We start from the raw sequence: 22,548 nt of genomic DNA, 5'->3' as shown, positions 1-22,548 counted from the left end.
GAACGACAGGGTGTTGTCCAGGGTCACGCCAAGGCTCTTTGCACTCTGGGAGGAGGACACAACGGAGTTGTCAACCGTGATGGCGAGATCATGGAACGGGCAGTCCTTCCCCGGGAGGAAGAGCAGCTCCGTCTTGCCGAGGTTCAGCTTGAGGTGGTGATCCATCATCCACACTGATATGTCTGCCAGACATGCAGAGATGCATATATCATAAGGCCTATTTATACCCTAATCCTGCTGGCTTGTAAAGTGATGTGTCATTCCTATTGGATTCCAGCCAGAGTTAGAATATCCAACAAGTGGAATTGTTAATCACCCGCAACCTGCATTAAGAATTACTGCCAGAGTAGGGAAGCTTGAATACTGAGACTAACCCAATCATCTAAACTGGAACAACCATCTCAGTAACGGGTGCAATAAATCCAACAGATTGGATTAGTTTAGAAAACTGTGTTATTTATCTTTGTGTAGCATAAAATTAATCAACCAACCAATGTACATGCAAAAAATACAGATATTATAGTAAAACAAACAATTCTGAAAATCTCCCTGCAATAGAGCATGCTGGGAAATATTATATATGGTTTTCTGTAGAACCCTTCTTGCCTTCTAAAGAACCCTTCTTACCTTCCAAAGAATCATCAAAGAACCCTTTCTTCCAAAACCCATTCTCAGGATGTTAAAGGTTCTAGGTAGAACCCTTTACCTTACAAAGAACCATTGTCTTCCAAAAAGGGATCTTCTGATCAAAATGGTTCTTGGTAGAACCCTATCCCTCTGCAAAGAACACTTTTGGAACCCTTTTTTCTAAGAGTGTATATTAACTACACAGACTGCTAAAGATTAACCTTCAGATGACTTGAGGCCTCTTAGATATCCCTTCCAACATTGTTGGCTGCTGGTACAAAGTCTTAAACTGACCACTTGACATTTCAATTAACATCAGCTTGCATTTCTTTCCATGTCAGTTTGCAATATTAGAACCTTGAGAATCAACGACTGATCATAAAGGAATAGGTTGAAGTGGCCTGTAAAGCCTGTACTGGATCTGTACCTAGGGGAAACTTCAATGCTATCACACAAAGTGATATCTGGGGTCAGACGAACACAATGCTATCACATGTAGAGAGAGTTAGAGTAACCTCCCATGATCTGTGTGCATCGTGTGCCCTTGCTTTCTGTAGTGTAAATCCCCAGGTCAGACCAAAGACTATATAAATAGCGGGTGCCAGGACAGACGCAGGCAGTAGGCACCACTGGTATCAAGTGTCAGGAGGCCCTAGCAGGGATGGCATCTCTCAACCACTCTGTCATAGTATATAACCTCGTCCCCAGGCCCAATTGGTTCCACAGAAAGCCTGCAGTATATAGAGATTCTATAGTATATACAGTATGTCTGAATCTGATTGAGACAAGTGCACATCGGAACTGCAACGCTGATGGGTTTTTCACGGGGGGTGCAACTCAATGTTCCTAATGTTTGGCATACTCAGTGTATATATAGTTCTGTAAATATTAGTAAGTAGGAGACAATTGTTTCATAATAGTCAAGATTATACAACCAACCGTAATACAGTTGTAGAATAAAATCCTATCAGAGAGTGGTTGTGAGTGTGACCATATACAGTAAGAACTGTTTTGAAGAACAGAAGCTGGTTTGGCGAAGCGGGCAGACCTGATGAGGATTACCTAACAAGGAACCAGAAACAAGAGATTTGTATGAAGAACTGGGCCAGGAGACTGGACTGACCTGCCGCAACCCCGTTTTCCTCACCGTCACACTCTTCCTGCCTCCCTCCCTCTCTCTCACCATGTCTTGCCCCACTGGATCCTAACTCTTGCTCCCTCGAATTCACCTGAGCTCCCTCTAGTTCCTCTCTCTCTCTCTCTCTCTCCCTCGCTCACCCACCAACTCCCTCCCTCCCTCCTCTCCCCCTCCCTCTCTCACCCCATTCCCTCCCACCTCTCCCTCCTCCCTCTCTCACCCCATACCCCCTTCCTCTCCCCACTCCCTCACTCACCCCCCCACCTCTCCCCCCTCCCTCTCTCACCCAATGCTCTCCCTCCTCTCCCCCCTCCCTCCCCATGCCCTGACTCACCCCTGCTGCCTCTAAAACATTAATAATGTCCCTACCACCACAGTGTCACCTGACCCACTGCCTAACACCCTAACACCCTATAGCATGCCTCTGTGCCCCAGCTTGAACCAGTGCTAAAGCCTGACATAGTGTGCAAGGCAAGTGGTAGTGGTAGTGGTAGTGGTAGTGGTAGTGGTAGTGGTAGTGATAGTGATAGTGGTAGTGGTAGTGGTAGTGATAGTGGTAGTGGTAGTGGTAGTGGTAGTGGTAGTGGTAGTGGTAGTGGTAGTGGTAGTGGTAGTGATAGTGATAGTGATAGTGGTAGTGGTAGTGGTAGTGGTAGTGGTAGAGGTAGTGATAGTGATAGTGATAGTGGTAGTGGTAGTGGTAGTGGTAGTGGTAGTGGTAGTGGTAGTGATAGTGATAGTGATAGTGATAGTGGTAGTGGTAGTGGTAGTGGTAGTGGTAGTGGTAGTGGTAGTGATAGTGATAGTGATAGTGGTAGTGGTAGTGGTAGTGGTAGTGGTAGTGATAGTGATAGTGATAGTGATAGTGGTAGTGGTAGTGGTAGTGATAGTGATAGTGGTAGTGGTAGTGGTAGTGGTAGTGATAGTGATAGTGATAGTGATAGTGGTAGTGGTAGTGGTAGTGGTAGTGGTAGTGGTAGTGGTAGTGGTAGTAGTGGTGGTGATTATGATGCTGTTGTTGTTGTAGGTCCTCTCCAGTGGTGGAAAAAGTACCCAATTGTCATACTTGAGTAAAAGTAAAGATACCTTAATAGAAAATGACTCAAGTAAAAGTGGAAGTCACCCAGTAAAATCCTACTTGAGTAAAAGTCAAAGTATTTGGTTTTAAATATACTTAAGTATCAAAAGTAAATGTAATTGCTAAAATATACTTAAGTATCAAAAGTAAAAGTAAAAGTATAAATAATTTCAAATTCCTTATATTAAGCAAACCAGACGGCACCATTTTCTTGTTTTTTTAAGATTTACGGATAGCAATGGGAACGCTCCAACACTCAGACATCATTTACAAACTAAACATGTGTTTAGTGAGTCCGCTAGATCAGAGGCAGTAGGGATGACCAGGGATGTTCTCTTGATAAGTGCGTGAATTGGACCATTTTCCTGTCCTACTAAGCATTCAAAATGTAACGAGTACTTTTGGGTGTCAGGGAAAATGTACGGAGTAAAAAGTACATCCTTTTCTTTAGGAATGTAGTGAAGTAAAAGTAAAACTTGTCAAAAATATAAATAGTAAAGTACAGATACCCCCAAAAACTACTTAAGTAGTACTTTCAAGTATTTTTACTTAAGTACTTTACACCACTGGTCCTCTCCCACCTCCCCACCTCCCAGTTGTCATGTCAGTTCTGGTATTGCTCCCTCCCTGGCATCAATGGACAGTTTTATAGCTTCTTAACTCACTGCTTATTATTGATAATTATGATTTGTTCTTGTTATTCTAGTTTTGTGCTGCCTGGCATGAGGTGTTGGGTTCCAGGTCCAGATCAATAGGAAAGACAGCTCATAAGCAATTACTTGTGGACTGCCTACAGTGTCTTGGCACTGCCCCCACTCTCAGTCCCACTGCCACCTGGGACCCCTACCTCCTTCTGTACAATGGGCTCAGAGAATGTAAGAACAGCCCATAAATAGCACTAATATCTGTTTCATACAGATCTAACACAGTGAACCACTACTAAATGTGATGCAGAAGGAATGAAACAGTGATCTTACTGAGGTCAGTCTGAAAGAACTGGGTGATGCTGATGGCACAGTGAGAGAAAGATTCCGTGAGGGATTTAAATGCTCATATAACACTCCAGTAGGCAGGTTTAAAGGTTTAAACTGCCATGCACGGTCTGCGTTCCCATAATGACTCAAATATGCTACCTGTCCTAAATGATTGCTATTGCTAGGGATCCTCAGGAACAACCGCACGAACTTGACAGAGGAAAGAAAGGTAAACCAACGATGTAATGGAATGATGGAAGGAATGGAAGGAAACTAACACTAAAGTGGATATAACTGACGGTGGCTACGATAGTGGCTAATATTTAAAGCTGCAATTTGTCACTTTTTGGGCAACCTGACCAAATGCACATAGGAATGTGAGTTATAGATCTGTCACTCATTGAAAGCAAGTCTAAGAAGCGGTAGATCTGTTCTCTGTGCACTATTTCTATGCTTCCCAATCTTAAGTTTAGTTTTTGCATCTTTTATTTTCGGTTTTGTACACCAGCTTCAAACAGCTGAAAATATCATATTTTTGTTTATGGAAAATATATTCCACATCAGTTTAGATGGGTATAATGATTCTCTACACTATACTTACTTTTTTTGTCACATAAACTGAAATTAAGCAAACTGTTTGAATTTTTGCAACCAGGAAATGGCTGAGCGATTTCTGCATAGTGCATATTTAACATGATACAAATTTTAAAAAATACAGTAAAAGTCCAGGCATTCAGTATAATTAAAACATTCATAAATCAACTTGGTATGTTTGGAGCTATACTGTCATTTGCGCATGGCTACAGAAGCCTCCAAATGTCATCCCGGCAAGTTATAAAGCCAGCATATCATATAAACTTCACCGTGGAAAAGTGCTTCAATTTTCTGCCATATGACTGGTTTCACATTTGTCTCCAGCGACAATAAGGTAAAATAGATCTAAAACAATTGTCATTTCTATTTACAATCCCCTTATACAAACGGTTTACTCATTTACCTAGCTCTTATCAATAGCTCTCATCAATTTGTAAATTACAGTGCATGGAGAATGGTGTTTTTTCTATCTGAAAAATATTAAGTAGGCCTAGATGTTGTTCCACTTGGAACTGACAGGTTGCTCGTCCTTATTCATTGTTTCATCGCGCGTAAAGGTGGTGGAATCAGGAAGGAATTAAGTCAAGGTCAGAATACGGCATATATGTAGACACACCTTCATTTATTAGATCTCCACCTCAAACGAATAGTGGGTGAATAGCATGCTTTTCTCATGCTTAAATTCAAGTTCAGAATAGGGGTAGAGAGAAAAGTGCATAAAAAGGGAATTACGTTCCATTTACACACGCTTAACTCGGGTCGGAATTTCCCCATTATCCCTGTGTGTTAGTATTAGACTGACTGACCAACTTTTTGGGATCTATTTGAGCAAACTATTTCATGGTTAATCAACAAGCATAAAGAAGTTTCCAAAGGTAGATGCAAAAATGTGGATGGGTTTTCTCGTTACATGGTAGGCCTACTGTGTTGTCTGTATCCAAGATAATTTGTAATTAAATAATTTAGAGAAAATTACATCTGTGGTCTTTCTTTAATTCTCTCAATTTTAATGAAAGACCCTGGGATGTGGAGTTAATCCGAAAATGTGGGTCATGTCCCTGGGATTAGGAATCTGGATGCTCACATTGAGAGGAAAAGCTTTGGTTAAGATTTTGTTAACTCTTTAGTAGATTCACAGGTGCATATCTGGAGTGAATAATTATTGTCCTTTATCAAAATACACAGGGAACCCCCTTGTGAGGGTGTGTAAATAAGGCTTGCAAGTGGCCGTGACTCCTTGTGCAGTTACCGTTACCACAGAATCACTGTGCCGGCTGCAGGATGCCCCATAGAGATACTAATTTTGTGGGATGCCCCTATCTCTCTCACTTTTGAAATCGTGGCAACCTCACATAACCTCACCGCGGCAACCCCACTGATAGTGAAAGAAATGTTGATGCCATATAGGGCTGTGACGGTCATGGAATTTTGGATGACGGTAATTGGCCAGCCAAATGACCGAGGTCACAGTAATAATCATTTTTATTTAATTTTTTGGCACATTATCTCCTCTCCTCCAATCCTGACTGCATGTGGCGCCATATACAGTGCATTCAGAAAGTATTCAGACCCCTTTACTTTTTCCACATTTTGTTACTTTACAGCCTTATTCGAAAATTGATTAAATAGTTTTTTCCCTCATCAATCTACACACAATACCCCATAATGGCAAAGCAAAAACAGATTTTTAGACACTTTAGCAAAGAAAATACCAAATAAAATAATGGAAATATAACATTTATATAAGTATTCTGACCCTTTACTCAGTACTTTGTTGAAGCACCTTTGGCAGTGATTACAGTCTCGAGTCTTCTTGGGTATGACGCTACAAGCTCAGCACATCTGTATTTGGGGAGTTTCTTCCATTCTTCTCTGCAGATCCTCTCAAGCTCTGTCAGGTTAGATGGGGAGCGTCGCTGCACAGCTATTTTCAGGTCTCTCCATAGATGTTCGATCTGGTTCAAGTCCGGGCTCTGGCTGGGCCATTGAAGACATTCAGAGACTTGTCCCGAAGCCACTCCTGCGTTGTCTTGGCTGTGTGCTTAGGGTCGTTGTCCTGTTGGAAGGTGAACCTTCACCCCAGTCTGAGGTCCTGAGTGCTCTGGAGGTTTTCATCAAGGATCTCTCTGTACTTTGCTCCGTTCATCTTTCCAAGCAGGCTGTCATGTGCCTTTTACTGAGGAGCGGCTTCCATCTGGCCACTCTACCATAAAGGCCTGATTGGTGGAGTGCTCCACAGAGGAACTCTGGAGCTCTGTCAGAGTGACCATTGGGTTCTTGGTCACCTCCTTGACCAAGGCCCTTCTCCCCCGATTGCTCAGTTTGGCCAGGCGGCCAGCTCTAGGAAGAGTCTTGGTGGTTCCAAACGTATTCTATTTAAGAATGATTGAGGCCACGGTGTTCTTGGGGACCTTCAATGCTGCAGAAATATTTTGGTACCCTTCCCCAGATCTGCGTCTCGACACAATCCGTTCTCGGCACTCTACGGACAAGTCCTTCGACCTCATGGCTTGGTTTTTGCTCTGACATACACTGTCAACTGTGGGACCTTATTTAGACGTGTGTGCTTTTCCAAATCAAGTCCAATCAATTGAATTGACCACAGGTGGACTCCAATGAAATTGTAGAAACATCTCAAGGATGATCAATGAAAACAGGACGCACCTGAGCTCAATTTCGAGTCTCATAGCAAAGGGTCTGAATACTTATGTAAATAAGGTATTTTTATTTTTAATACATTTGCAAACATTTCTAAAAACCTGTTTTCGCTTTGTAATTATTGGGTATTGTGTGTAGATTGATGAGGAACATTTTAATTTAATCAATTTTAGAATAAGGCTGTAACATAACAAAATGTGGAAAAGGTCAAGGGATTTGAATACTTTCCGAATGCACTGTAAATAAAATGAATAGAACAGGCATTCCCATTCAAGTCAATGATGGCATAATGAGTGGACTGGCATCTGGCGGCCATTGCGAGTGTACCCATTGGTGCAAAGCAGGAAGTAAAAGCAGGAAGTGTACCCATCAATATGTGCTGTGATTTGTTGATTCAACTCAACTGGCATTACAAAAAATGCATTCCATTGCATGAGCCACATCAGTTAAGATCATTTGAATGAACATTCTACATTTCAGCATGGAGCAACAACGTTTCATCAGGTTGTTTGGAGTCCATGTTACCACAGAAGCGGACTCAACCTAATGATTCAGTTTTGTACTTCATGGGTTATTTTATTTTCATGACTTCTCATCCATAACCGTCGGTTACACGGTTATATGGTAATTGTGCCAGCCCTAGTAATGCCATAGGCTATGCCTTGCCTACTCCCCCCAAATCAAATATTGATTGCTCATGTGATGGCTTGGGGTGTTAGGCTATCCTACAGTAGCGTATGCCAATAGTACAATTTGTTCATATGTATCAGTGAGAATGAAAAATAGCAAATATTATAGGGAAAAAATCAAAATAACGGGAAACGCTCAACTGTTATAACCGCGGGAAATATGGGCTATTCATTTTGTTCTCCCCATTGACATGTTGGGCAGCAGAGTAAAAAAAACAATGAATTGAATAAACTGAATTCCTCTGTCAGGATGACCAAAATACAGTCTGTAGCCTAGTCTAACCCCTGTCCTGTGCGGTTTCAAGTAGGCAGTAAAGTGGAACAAAAATGATATCAACCTGCACATCTTACCGGGAGATTGTCGCCCACGGTTGTAGATTCCACGTGATGCACCTCAGGACCAACAGTCAACGTGAAGAATCACCATCCGCAACCAGGGCATCGTCTGACCGTCAGTTACAGGCTCTTTCACCGTTCCGGTGGGGACTACTGTCCGATTAAAATGGACACATTTTCCTTCACTGCAGTATCAGCCAGGACAGCAGCAGCAGCACATTCTCAGAGACAGCACGGGCTCTTCTCATGCTGTTCTTGCATCTTTCATTAACTCTTTCTTCACCTCAATTAACAGTGGCTTTTATTGAGCTCTGCCAGAATTCAGAGCTGGGTCGTGTTCAGTATGGAGAAACGTTTTGAAACTGAGTTGGAGTGAGGTACAGTGTAACCTGAACTTGTCCAATTAGAACAGGTTTAGTTTAAATCTTCCGTAACTAAACGTTTTGCTACAGTGTGCCCTTCTGAAGAGGACCCAGGCCTTTCTACCCCAGGCAGACAGTTTGTCATGAGATCCTCAGTGAGGACAGAGGAGGTCCTTTTTTATGACCACTGGCCTCCCTGGACCCTGACCTGAGGTATGAATATTTTAGAGGTCCACTGTGTGTGTGAGATAATGAGGGTATCAGGTGTCACAAGCAGAGGTACTGTACCTCATCCACTCATTATAGTCAATTTACAGGAGAATGTATTTTAGCTGTTCATTTCATTTCACATACATTTCAGAGAAAATGTATATACAACCTCATCTCTACAACTGTCAAAGACAGAACCTCTACATTTCTCAGTTAGAGAGACAAATGAGACATTGGGTGACCTCCAAGGCAACATGGATTTCCAAGGGGGCAGGGTTAGACCCCTGGTGGTGGTATATATTCCACTTATCAGACACTTATCCAAAGCGAACATACAGTACAGAGTGCATAACTTAAGTACGGGTATGTATATGTAATACCTGTGGGAATTGAACTCACTATCTTACCAACTGAGCTACACAGGACTCCAGTTAGCATAAGCATTGACCAGGTAGAAACAGCTCAGGAATTGGAGTTGCAGTTTCCATTAGAAATGAAATTGACCCGTACCCTGAACCTGATATACAGCCTTGTCTCTAAAACTGTCTGTCATTGACAGAACCTGTGTGACCTCTAAGCGCTTTTGGAGGGAGTGGGCAGGGCCAAACCTCTGCGGTTGTATATCAGTTAACACCAGCATTGACATCACCATCACTAAGACTGTGATTACACAGACGCCCTAAGAACCCAAATCTGTTATCTTTTCATATCCAATCGGATTTGCGCATTCACACGGATGTAGCCTCTGAAGTAGCACACAGATGCCATGCTCATTTCCTGTCATCACATTTTGGGGTGGTTGTCATGGTAACAGCAAGTCATGCGCAAATAAAATCGGATCCGAGCGTCCAATCAACAAAGGTCGCATATGGAGGATCAGGTTTGTATCAAGATTGAGATCCACATATGAAGGTTGTATAAATTGGAAGTCAAAAGATCAGATTCAATATAGTTCCTATATATACCCCTATAGCAGGGATGGGAATTGCCACGGACCTCATGATAAGATATCAAAATATTGGTGGCTGGTGGCACATTAATTGGGGAGGACGGGCTCATAAACTCAGCAAAAAAAGAAACGTCCTCTCACTGTCAACTGCGTTTATTTTCAGCAAACTTAACATGTGTAAATATTTGTGTGAACATAACAAGATTCAACAACTGAGACATAAACTGAACAAGTTCCACAGACATGTGACTAACAGAAATTGAATAATGTGTCCCTGAACAAAGGGGGGGGTCAAAAGTAACAGTCAGTATCTGGTGTGGCCACAAGCTGCATTAAGTACTGCAGTGCATCTCCTCCTCATGGACTGCACCAGATTTGCCAGTTCTTGCTGTGAGATGTTACCCCACTCTTCCACCAAGGCATCTGCAAGTTCCTGGACATTTCTGTGGGGAATGGCCCTAGCCCTCACCCTCCGATCCAACAGGTCCCAGACGTGCTCAATGGGATTGAGATCCGGGCTCTTCACTGGCCATGGCAGAACACTGACATTCCTGTCTTGCAGGAAATCACGCACAGAACGAGCAGTATGGCTGGTGGCATTGTCATGCTGGAGGGTAATGTCAGGATGAACCTGCAGGAAGGGTACCACATGAGGGAGGAGGATCTTCCCTGTAATGAACAGCGTTGAGATTGCCTGCAATGACAACAAGCTCAGTCCGATGATGCTGTGACACACCGCCTCAGACCATGACGGACCCTCCACCTCCAAATCGATCCCGCTCTAGAGTACAGGCCTCGGTGTAACGCTCATTCCTTCGACGATAAACGTGAATCCGACCATCACCCCTGGTGAGACAAAACCGCAACTCGTCAGTGAAGAGCACTTTTTGCCAGTCCTGTCTGGTCCAGCGACGGTGGGCTTGTGCCCATAGGCGACGTTGTTTCCGGTGATGTCTGGTGAAGACCTGCCTTACAACAGGCCTACAAGCCCTCAGTCCAGCCTCTCTCAGCCTACTGCTGACAGTCTGAGCACTGATGGAGGGATTGTGCGTTCCTGGTGTAACTCGGGCAGTTGTTGTTGCCATCCTCTATATGTCCCGCAGGCGTGATGTTCGGAAGTACCGATCATGCGAGGACGATCAGCTGTCCATCCTGTCTCCCTGTAGTGCTGTTTTAGGCGTCTCACAGTACGGACATTGCAATTTATTGCCCTGGCCACAGCTGCAGTCCTCATGCCTCCTTGCAGCATGCCTAAGGCACATTCACGCAGATGAGCAGGGACCCTGGGCATCTTTCTTTTGGTGTTTTTCAGAGTCAGTACAAAGGCCACTTTAGTGTCCTAACTTTTCATAACTGTGACCTTAATTGCCTACCATCTGTAAGCTGTTAGTGTCTTAACGACCGTTCCACAGGTGCATGTTCATTAATTGTTTATGGTTCATTGAACAAGCATGGGAAAAAGTGTTCAAACCCTTTACAATGAAGATATGTGAAGATATTTTGATTTTTACAAATTATCTTTGAAAGACAGGGTCCTGAAAAAGGGACGTTTCCTTTTTTGCTGAGTTTAGTAATGGCTGGTACATTTCCATGTGTTTGATACCATTCCATTCCCCTCACCAGACTCCTATGATTGCCATTCTACATGCATCACGATTCTATATGTATTGTGATTCGATGTTCTAAACATATTGCTCATGGTGTCTGCTGCAGATGTACAAGACAGCCATTTGAAAAAAAGTTTTGATCCTTCACGGCAATAAAAGTGCTGAAAACATGTTGGCTCACCTTTTAAAAAGAAGATTGAGGCCAAGCTATAGAAGGAGAAATGCCTGTGTTTTGGCACGGTTACAGCTCACTAGCGCTAGCCAACTACCCTAGAAAAAACGTATTTTATAGAATCAATACTTGTGAGTCAAAGAATCCATTTAATATTGTCAAAAATAATACTGCAATACTCTACTATATCGATTTATTTCCCCATCACTACTCTATATTGTGCATTACTTTTGACCTGAGCCCTATGGTCAAAAGTAGTGCACTCTAAGGATTAGGGTACCATTTGGAACATAGCCTAGGAGTTCCAGAACCAGAACAGTAATCCCACAAGAGGCGAAAAAAATCAATTATCTGTTTAATTACATCATTGAAGCATAGATGCATTACTTGTGAAAAAGGTAGAAAAAACAGCATGTTTCAGTCTTTCTCAATAAGTTAAACCTCTCTGGCCAAATAGGGTCGGGCCTGCTCACAAAACAGAATCAGAATACTCTAGAAGCTTTCAAAATAATAAAAGAAACAAAAACAACCAAGGAATTATTGTTATGTCATTGAAATGAATCTTCGTCTCCTTGTTGTATATTTAATAAACATGTAAAAAAAAGATGCAAATGGCTTATATTACAATACAGACAGTCGTTCTTTCACCCTTTTCCACAGGGGTTTTCCACGCAACAACGCCAATACGTTTTCATGAAACTTTAAGTTTCATCGTTTTTTTTATTAACAATTAAACTGATAAGCGTCAAGTTATAGATGGTAAAAAACAAAAAATAATTATTATAATTACAATAATGACAGTAATAACAAGGTTAAGTAATAAACACAGTCCTGTAGAGTCAGGAAGTCTTCTGATAGGCCACAGCCTTAGATCCATTCCTTCCATTGCCAAAGATGATTGGTCCATTGGTCTTTGACAGTTTTGCAGGCTCGTGCTGATTGGGTGAGATGATTGCCAATCAATTATGATGCTGCGGCATCCAGCCCTCCTTCACTCAAATCCCCCCAACTCCATCTCTGGATGTGGAAAAATGCCTTCCCGTTTCATTTACCTGGGGTAAGAAAACACAAGAAGAGGGTTTAGACTTCACCATCTCTTATACTCGACTATATGATTATACTGCACAATACAATAAAGTATTATTTAACACTGTAAATTGATTACTTTTGGAATATCTAGTATCTTATGAGCCCATATGGACATGACATCTTAAAGATGCAAGTCACTAAAATAAATACATCAAATCAATCAGCCAACCAATTAATCCTTGAACGAGAGGTGTCCTACCTTGTGTGAAGGTTGTAGTGAGGTTCCTGCTGTGGGCAGTCAGTCCAGTTCATGTACCTGCTGCATTGGGGCAGAGGTGGTGCGGCCTGGCTCAGCTGTCCTCTTGGCCATGATATCCCACTGAGGGGCTTTGGGCTTCATACCTAGCAGAGGGGAGATGGATATTATTACCCACATAGTCACAGACACTAGGGATGGGCATGTGAAACTTTTTTGAAACTTCAAATGGGGACTTGAGACAGAGAGACAGACAGAGAGAGATACAGAGAGAGAGAGAGTAGCCAAACCGACTCTCGCTAGTTAGACAAACTTGTTGCTGCGACAGGTTATCTATCATCTCATCTGGTAGTGTCGGTCTTAACTGCATTAAATCGATGTAAAGAAGCTAGCTAGCTAACGTATCAAGGCTTATTGAGGCTATTTTGCTGCGCTCCCCGTCCTTGTCTACAACAACTCCATATTAAAACAGCAGCCTTTACCGGTTGGTTGATCATTGTAGCCTACTTCCTCATTTAGCCAACTGAATCCCATAATTTTTTATTACATTTTGCATTGATCAGAAATCTCCCACTTCACTTGCTACACATGGAGCATCTGACTGTAGTGCCACTTTGATTGACTGACAATAACAACAAGCTACACGTGAAAAGTGTTGGCTACCGGTACGTCTTTTTTTAACTCATAAAAACTCAGTTTTATTAAAATGTTGAATGTAATGGTCTATTCTTGCAGGCTATGTAGCAATGTCACATAGTTATTTAATTTAATTTTAGACAAAGCCTTTTCATTGTTAAAATAGGATTCTAGTCTATTCTAAAGCCTTTGCGCTGCCTTCAGCACAGAGTGACTGATGGAGCAGCAGCATTAAAATATTACCTCCCCTGTCCCCTGTTGGTCTTCTGTAGTAATGCATGTTCATGTCTGACCTATCCTGTCCCCTGTTGGTCTTCTGTAGTAATGCATGTTCATGTCTGACCTATCCTGTCCCCTGTTGGTCTTCTGTAGTACTGCATGGTCATCTGCCCTGCACTGCAGCAGGAGATCCACTCCACCTAGTGACACACTTCCTGTCCCAAACCCCGACCCTGACAGAATGGTGTCTTATTATATATATATATATATATATATATATATATCACTGACAATTGTGTAAATAGGGCTATAATCAAACTGCTCTGTTCATACAGCATATCAATGAGATTGACAGAAACTTGCTGTAGCCTATTCGTGTTAATAATGTAGTAGTACAGTCCAGGACTAGTGTATATGTAACCTCAGAGGACGACAGAGAAAGGCCATAAATGGATAAGTAAATCAATCCTAAATAAAAAGGAGAGAAAGACTTGAAGCGCCGTTCAGACTAGTCAGGCACAGACAGCACATATTCTAGGAGTCTCGGCTCCCGTCCAAACTCCAAACCTAGAGAAGATGTCTGTAGATACTAGCTAGTCTGCACTGCAGAATCACCCTAGAACCACTCATTGTAGGTAGCCTATAGGCCTAGCTGTCTCTCTCCACATCTTCCCCCTCTCCATCCACGTTTCTCTTTCTCCCTCTCTATGCAACACACACATTAATGTGTGCGCCTCCTTTCTGAACATGGACATAGTCCCTAGTGAGTGTGGACTAGCCCTGCTGTGGTCCAGGAGAGGAGGTGGGTTATTAGGGGGGGCGAGGTCCCAGCGGACCACACTACCCCTCTAGTCTCACTCATCTGTCTCAGATCGGTCCTGGCTACCGCTCGGTTACCATGACAACCCCCTCCGTAGCCTAGAGCGATATACACCACAGAGAAAGAAACCAGCCTCCACTACAACCTACTGAGATGGATATACAGGAGACGGAGAGAGAGAGAGATGGAGAGAGCAGAAAAAATAGAATGGTGCAAGAGAAAGAGAGGGTAAAGGAGAGAGCGACAGAGACAGATGGTGCGGAAAAATAAACTGGCAAGGGAGAAAGAGAGGGGAGGATAAAGAGAGCGAGAGAAAGTGAAAGGTGGAAAGTTGGTGAGAGAGAGAAAAAAAGAGGGGCATCTATAACCACAGTTACAGTAGTATATTGGGACAAAGGGAGATGTGGGGGAGGGATGGAGAAAGGGATGCCGCAGAAAAGTAAAAGAGATACAAGACGTTGGGGTGCAGACTCAAACCCAATGGAGGGCAGCAATGAACGCCACCGTCTTCCATCTACATCATCCTAATTACTCCTCTCCATCTCACCATCAATGCCGTTGTGATGCTCGTAGGTGCGTTTGCCCAGGATGGTGGGCGAGCCGTTGTTGAGGATGTTGGCTGTGGACTTGATGGGTGTCAGGCTGCCCGTGGTGACCGTCTGGCCACGCGGGGGGTCCTGTTTGGGAGGGCACGGGTGGGCCTCTGGGGCACAGAGAGCGGGAGGGAGGGAGATGGAGAGAGAGGGCAGAAGACACAGAGAAGAGACAGGAGGAAGAGAAAACAGAAGTTTAATCGCAAAATCAACACTGGCTAAAACAGACTATAATATATAATAAAGTATATGCCATTTAGCAGACTGAAAATTAGAGACTCTACAGATGGGCAAAACAGATCCTCACCTAGATATCGGACCACAGACTCCAGAGGCTTCCTCTCAACTGGCTTCAGCGGCAAGGGCTTTTTGGGCTCATCTGGCAACCGCAGTGCACCTGGAATACACACACAGCACAGAGTCAGTATGCACGTACCACATTTCAGTAGACAGTTACATAAGACAGCCACTGAGACCTTTCAAAACATTTTGCAACAGGAAAAGAAAATGAACATTTCTTATTGGACAATTCCAGGTAGTCCCTCCCTTTTTTACTCCGTTTCCTTCCGTTTGGTGCCTTAATGAATAGGACCCAGGTCTACTCCGTACTCTCACACCGCCTTGATTTGGGTGGTGAGGAAGAGGTAGGGGTGGAGGGGGTACAGTACTCACACTCTTGTTTGATTTGGGCTGTATTGAGAGGGAGGTAGGGGTGGCGGGCGAGGAAGCGTGGTCTGATGATGTCCTGACAAACCCGTCGGGCGGCGCGCGTCACCTGGGTGGTCTGCAGGTAGAAGGCCTGTTTCATCTTCACAGAAAACTTGGGGCTCCCTCCGTGACGCATGGGAACACTGTGGGGAGACTGGGGGTGGGGGAAGAGAGAGAGCGAGAGAGAGGATATATGAGAAATTATTAGAGAATGGACAACAAATCAGAGACAAGAATGGCGTCCAAAACAAACGGTTGTACGTTTTTATACAGGAGGGCCGGGAGTTTTTCCTGGTCAGTGTCGCATTATCCGGGAAAAACTTCTGATCCAATACATGAGATCTCAGTTTGAGTTGTTGTTGTTTACCATGTTGTTGCGGTTGGGTCCGGGCCGCTCTCCTTCCAGCCTGGTTGGCATCTTCAGTCCTCCATACTTTTTCCAGTAGGTCCAGCAGGAGGCACACAGACGACACTGCATGTTGGGGGGACCCCACGAGTACCACTGGTACGAGCTGATGGCTACACGCACAGAGAGAAAGAGAGATGGATCCATATGCACATACACACATCGAGAGACACCCACACACACAGAGACAGACTTTAAATCATTTAAGACTCAATTAACACTACTAAAATAGCTCTGAATAGATTCTACTGCAGCGTGAGCTGAGCTTTGCCTCTCTCTCCGTCATAAAAACTCCCACTCCTTCATTGTTAAAGGACAGCCATAGAGATGGAGGCTTGGCTTGGAGCCTTGCTACTGTAGTATGGGGAAGAGATCATCCTAGGATGAGATGAAGGAAGAACCAGTGAAAGGAGCACTAGTACTCTTGACGCCCAGGTGTACTTCCTGGTCTCTTTTATAACATCATCTTGGTCTAATCCTTCTTTATCTCATCATCCAGGAAACAGGACAGTTGTGGTGTTACTCACTGTAGCAGCTTTCACAAGCACGGCCCAGACCTGGCGTCTGTCCTGGGGGAAGTGGGACCACCCCCAGAGCTCCAGGCACACACCCGGCTCCGACTGAGCCGTTCACCAGGCCTCCCACACCTCCAGGCTTTACACTGTTACCACTCAGCTGGTTGGGGTTGGGCTTGTTGCTAATGAGGACGTGGGCAGAGGATCAGAGACATAGATGCAACATGCTGTATAATCTGCGGTCGTCACTATCTGGGCAAGTTGCAAAGTCATAAACCCCGCCTATTTCTACCATTTCTCGTCTTAAAATCTGATTTTAAACCCAACCTTAACCACACTGCTAACCTTATGCCTAAACCTAACCACACTGCTAACCTTATGCCTAACCCTAACCTTAAATTAGAGCTACATTTTTGGCTTTGCAGCTTGACCATCTAGTGGGAACCATCATCTGCAGCCAGTCCCAATTATCTCCCTATCCCTCCATTGCTGGCAGAAGCTCCACCACTACAGAGCCTTCCGATCTGCAAACATTGAAGAGTTAGGGGTAGGGGGCAAATTGGGACCTGCTGTATCAGTCTGACAAGAAGCACAGTATCTCAGTCCCCAGCAGCGAGCCACCCAGATAGATACTCACTAGTTAGGGATGTAGACCTGCTTCAACTTGCTCTCTGCCTCTGCTGCTTTTAACCGTTTCTGCTGTACGTATCTGTCTGTGGTCTTCCACATGTAGTAGTACTCTATGATACTGGTCAGGGACTTCCATGGGAGCTGCCGGGGAGGACGAGAGACAAGCGGTTTCAACATCACAGACATGTCATCATCATGCTTTAGAGCCGTTTCCACCTCACAAATGTCCTCGTCATCATGCTTTAGGGCAATACATTTGTAAATTTTCTACACTATTTTCTACATGTTTTGCCATCTTTGTAAGCAAATACTTTGATCTTCGACGGGAAAATGAACACTGCGCTCTTTAAAAGTTTGAAAGAGACAACGGAGTTGTCAGGATGCCAGAGACAGCAAGCCCCACCCCTAACAGCAGCGAGTTAACCGGTGTGCTGTGGCTGTGGGCTGGGTAGTGCAATGACAGTAACCCACCACCAGGTGGCAGAGGGAGGCACGGTGTAAAGACTGCAGAAACCTTCATTCATCCCCCTCAGGGCAACAGCAGCACCTGGCTGACAGAGATATACACATACAGTATCCATCTCTACGGCTACAGCAGACATGCAGGGTTCTCTTCTCTCAATAGATGCCTGTGAGTCTCGGAGTTGAGCGTCACACTATTAGTTACATAAAGGATGGGAAACTTTGATGGGGGTGGGGGCCACAAAAAATCTTAGCTCATCATGAGGGGCCGCAGTGGCTTGCGGGTCTGCGTACCCACATCCATACCTACACATGCAGTCACCCTAGCCTTTTGGGGGTCCTTAGTAAAATATTGTTGGCCCCCACCCACCTTGCGAGCAAAACATTTTAGCGGCCCCCCTCTTGACAGAAGAGAGAAAACATATACATTTTACAGTTAATTTCCTGCAATGCTACAGATTTTGCCATGGGGCGGAAAGAAGATTTTGGAATTTTATAACTAATTTCATGCAATTCTACTCATTTTGGAGATTGATCCGCGGCCCTACAAAAGGGGAGCCGCGGGCCACCAGTTGCCCATCCCCCGAGTTACATTATTGTGAGCCTTGAACTGAGCCTGTTCCTCTCAGTCTAAGCAATGTTTCTCTTCCCCCTTATTTCAGTGGCATGCACATCAGAGCTTCCTTGTCGAGGCTAGTCCAAGTCAAGGCAGAAGAACCGTGTCTGCCTAACTGTCTGCACTCACAAAGTCCTGTTGTATGTCTGTGAAGTCTTTTCCGTATTTCTCCAGGGCCTCTTCAAACAGGTTGGCCTCTGAGGCGCTCCACTCCTCCATCTCGTCCCGGCAGAGAACAGGCCCTCCCTGGGGTACCAGCGCAGCGATGGCCCGCGTCATGTCATAACGCGTCTTATCCAGGCTGTCCATGGCATGGAACTGGGGATAGGAGAGGGGGGGCAAAATGGCGGGTAGTGTTCAGTAGGCACAAAACAGAAGAAACACTTCAAAACGGGGGAGGTACCATCTGTACTTGTCCAATAAGAAACACTTCTGTGCGGTTTACTGTTTGCCCTAATGAACACAACCCTGGTTTTCCAGCCAACAAAACCAACCCTTGTAACATACAAGCCAAGCAAAAAGTCCCCATTATTCTGCTTGTCAAAGCCACCAAGGTTAAGGAATAGAGCATAGTCTAAAACAGAAGTGGATGGGCTATTTTCTTGTCACTTGACAGTCAGTGTGAGCGTCTCTAGTCAATATTGTGCGCGTTCACGTATATGGATGTGTGTGTGTACTTTGAAAGCTGTAGCTCTGAGGCCTGTGTTCCATGTTTTATAGATGAGGTGTAGAAGTGGGCCGGAACGTGTGGCGTCTGGGACAGGCTGAAGCCTGCTCGTTACTGATACTCACACTATGGCAAGCGAACACTGACACACACACACACACACACAGTACAGACACACACTGTAGCTCCCAGCATACCCCTAGGCTAACAGCACTCCTGCCAAGCACTCACCTCTGGCCTGACCCTGACCTTACCTAGGGAAGTGGGCAATGTGTGTGTGTGTGTGTCTTACCAGCGTGATGTCTCTAGAAGCAGCCGCAGCACTCATGTGGAGACTGGGCTGCCGGACAGAACTACTGCAGTCCAGAGCCCGTGCAAAGGTACCCACTGACCTGAGAGAGAGAGGGATAAGGAGGTAGAGAAGTAGAGAGAGAGAAGGAAACAGAGGGAGAGAGATGGGCGACAGACAGACAGGGATAAAAAAAATTACATTGACATTTTAGTCATTTAGCAGACGCTCTTATCCAGAGCGACTTACAGTAGTGAGTGCATACATTTTCATACTTTTTTTTCATACTGCAGGAGGAGTGTATTAATCCTCCAGATTTCATGTTTTTGACAATAGTGCAAAGCGAAGACCTGTGTGAATAAACCCTTCCACCCCACCAGACCAGTCTTCTTACTGATCCAATACCCTTCCACCCCAGCAGTCAGTCTTACCGAGCCACTAACCTAAAATTCCTCCCACCAGTCTTACTGAAAAACATTTTACATTGGCTATCCAGTTAACAGCAGTCTTACCAAGGCACTACCACCTCCCACTACAGTAGAACCACTTACCCATTCACCACAGCCCATCGGACCGGAGCCACTTACCGAGCCACAACCAGGAACTGGTCGATCTGTTTCTCTGTGAGGGGACTGCTGGGGTCCCACACCTTCTCCTCCAGCTTGGCCAGGTCCCTGCCATCCTCCTCACCTGGGGGTCCAGTTAGCACAGTCACCAGTTAGGAACCAGTCAGCACAGTCACCAGTTAGGAACCAGTTAGCACAGTCACCAGTTAGGAACCAGTCAGCACAGTCACCAGTTAGGAACCAGTCAGCACAGTCACCAGTTAGGAACCAGTCAGCACAGTCACCAGTTAGGAACCAGTCAGCACAGTCACCAGTTAGGAACCAGTCAGCACAGTCACCAGTTAGGAACCAGTCAGCACAGTCACCAGTTAGGAACCAGTCAGCACAGTCACCAGTTAGGAACCAGTCAGCACAGGACCCAGTCTGATACACTCCACTGGACTAGACAGCCCTGTGGTTAACTAAACTAAATTTAGTTCTGACTCTCCAACAGTCTTGGGGTGATGTGGTTATCGTTCTTCAAAGATTCACAAAACGTTGAATATCCTGCCCTCTGACCCTCTCCTAAACTATTGGGGTGACATGGCTCCTCAGTAAAACTCACTTTGATAACACACTCCTTGTCATAATGTTGCATAATTGCAGTGGGTTCATCAGGCAGTGTGGCAGACGCCCATGCCCTCCCACTGACTGAGCCTTGAGATGAGATAGGACCCGGGTTGCACTACCAAAGAGAATACTAGCCAAGAGGCTAATCTACAGGCTAGCGTGCCACATTTTACTATGGGAAATGCTAACTGTCCACAGTTATGAGTGTCTTTGGCGTACGTACCCTCTTTAAGGAAGTCAGTGATGTCTGCCTGGTACTTGTTCCCCACCCTGATCTCCCCTTTATCAGCCAGCAGAGTCTTCTGTTGGGGGTCATAGACCAGGGAGTAGAAGAATGCATCCTGGAGAGAGGGAGGGGGAGGGAGAGAGGAGGAAGAGAAGTGAGGGATAAAGGAGAGGAGGGAGGGATAGAGAGAGGAGACATTAGAAAAGAGTTAGAGAAATAAGAATGGAAAAATTGAGTGGGGTTGTGGAGTGAGTGTGTGCATATTAGAGAGCAGAATTTCGTCTCCTCATTACTGATTGTGAGAAGAACATTCTGGGTCAACACAATTAATTATTCATACAGCAGCAAGACTCACAACACACACACACACACACACACACACACACACACACACACACACACACACACACACTCACACTCACTCATACACCACACAGTCAGTCAGTCAGTCAGTCAGACATGAACACAAATTCGTCCAACATGGTCATACATCAGAGCCACCCATAGGCTTTGGTACACACCATTCACTCTCTGAGAAGACAGTGTATAAAGACTGTGAGGACAGGACAGTAAAGACAGCCACCTACCTCGCGGTCCAGATATGACTTCAGAGCCTCAGTCTCGTTGAGCAGAGTGACACAACACTTCCCCCTGAGACACACACACACACCCTGTTACCATCTTATATAGAACCAATACGTTCCTATAATACAGGTGAAAGAAAGTGCCATCTGTTTTCCAGGCTGTGTGTATACATATACTTGTAACCAACTCTCATGGTCTGTAACAGGTAGCCAACATAAGGTGAGATGGTATGGACATGTCATACCGGATGTGTGTAGCGGGTAGTGACTCTAGCTGGCGGGACAGGAACAGCTCTCTGTGTCTCAGCTGGTGTTTCTGTTTCTCTGGCAGGTCAACTGGGTTCAACTCTGGGTTCTCCATCTCCTCCTCCAGCTCTCCTGGTAGGGGTCAGAGGTCACGTTAGTTAGCTCGCTCACACACAAATGGGGTTTTTGGGCAGATCATCAAGTGAGGGCACCACATACTGAAGAACCAGAGACCCAGAGCCAAACAAAAGGATTAGATTTGTTTTCCAAGAAAACGGTGAAGACAAACAAAAATAGTATTCACACAATGCAGATGAGCTAGGGTAAAGATGCAGTGAGCTAGGGTAAAGATGCAAATGAGCTAGGGTAATGATCCAGAGGAGTTCCCGTCAATGCTTTGTGGCACTGCAGGTGCCGGGCTCATTTAGTAATACATGGGAATATAGATCCCCTGCCTGGACTGGTGTGTTTCTCTATAACCCCCTCTATCCTCTACCCTCACTCCCCCTCTCTTCTCCCCCAGCATGTTTCTCTCGAACCTCTCCCTCTCCTCTTTTTTCTTATACTCCCTCTCTCCTCACTCCCCATGTGGGAAAAGACACAGAAGAGAAAGTATTTCAGCAGGCGTTGAATGTGTGTGGTCTGAGGAGGAAGACGGAGGAGAAAGACGTGGGGGAGGGGGCTAAAGGAGGGAGGGGGAAGGTGGGAGAGAAGAGGGGGAAGGTGGGAGAGCGACAGATCCAGCGCTTTCGGAAAGTATTCAGACATTTTGTTATGTTACAGCCTTATTCTAAAATGGATTCAATTGTTGTTTTTTTCTAATCAATCTACACACAATACCCCATAACGACAAAGTATTTATTCTTTTTTCAAATTTTGTAAAAATAAAAAACTGAAATATTACATTTACATAAGTATTCAGACCCTTTACTCAGTACTTTGTTGAAGCACCTTAGGCTGCAATTACAGCCTTGAGTCGTCTTGGGTATGATGCTACAAGCTTGGCACACCTGTATTTGGGGAGTTTCTCCCATTCTTCTCCGCAGATCCTCTCAAGCTCTGTCAGGTTGGATGGGG

The 22,548-nt window shown here is 44.7% G+C and overlaps 1 protein-coding gene across 1 annotated transcript in view; it reads right to left on the bottom strand.

Annotated features, from left to right (window-relative positions):
• Positions 1-11,734: 11,734 nt before the first annotated feature.
• The window catches only part of mta1 (metastasis associated 1), a 30,673-nt gene continuing 19,859 nt past the window's right edge, over positions 11,735-22,548 (bottom strand). Inside the window, exons 4-17 of the mRNA XM_084182244.1 lie at positions 21,471-21,603; positions 21,229-21,292; positions 20,639-20,756; positions 19,828-19,930; positions 19,244-19,343; positions 18,414-18,602; positions 17,214-17,347; positions 16,589-16,758; positions 16,023-16,174; positions 15,620-15,809; positions 15,255-15,344; positions 14,902-15,057; positions 12,683-12,825; positions 11,735-12,446 (exon numbers count right to left, since the gene is read on the bottom strand). Of these exons, the coding sequence (XP_084038370.1) occupies positions 12,722-12,825; positions 14,902-15,057; positions 15,255-15,344; positions 15,620-15,809; positions 16,023-16,174; positions 16,589-16,758; positions 17,214-17,347; positions 18,414-18,602; positions 19,244-19,343; positions 19,828-19,930; positions 20,639-20,756; positions 21,229-21,292; positions 21,471-21,603 (1,703 nt within the window). The 3' untranslated portion in view covers positions 11,735-12,446; positions 12,683-12,721. The remainder of the gene's footprint in view (positions 12,447-12,682; positions 12,826-14,901; positions 15,058-15,254; positions 15,345-15,619; positions 15,810-16,022; positions 16,175-16,588; positions 16,759-17,213; positions 17,348-18,413; positions 18,603-19,243; positions 19,344-19,827; positions 19,931-20,638; positions 20,757-21,228; positions 21,293-21,470; positions 21,604-22,548) is intronic.

The sequence above is a fragment of the Coregonus lavaretus genome, assembly GCF_964263955.1.
Source record: "Coregonus lavaretus genome assembly, chromosome: 18".
Taxonomy (NCBI): Eukaryota; Metazoa; Chordata; class Actinopteri; order Salmoniformes; family Salmonidae; genus Coregonus; species Coregonus lavaretus.
This window is presented reverse-complemented; position numbering and strand designations above follow the sequence as displayed.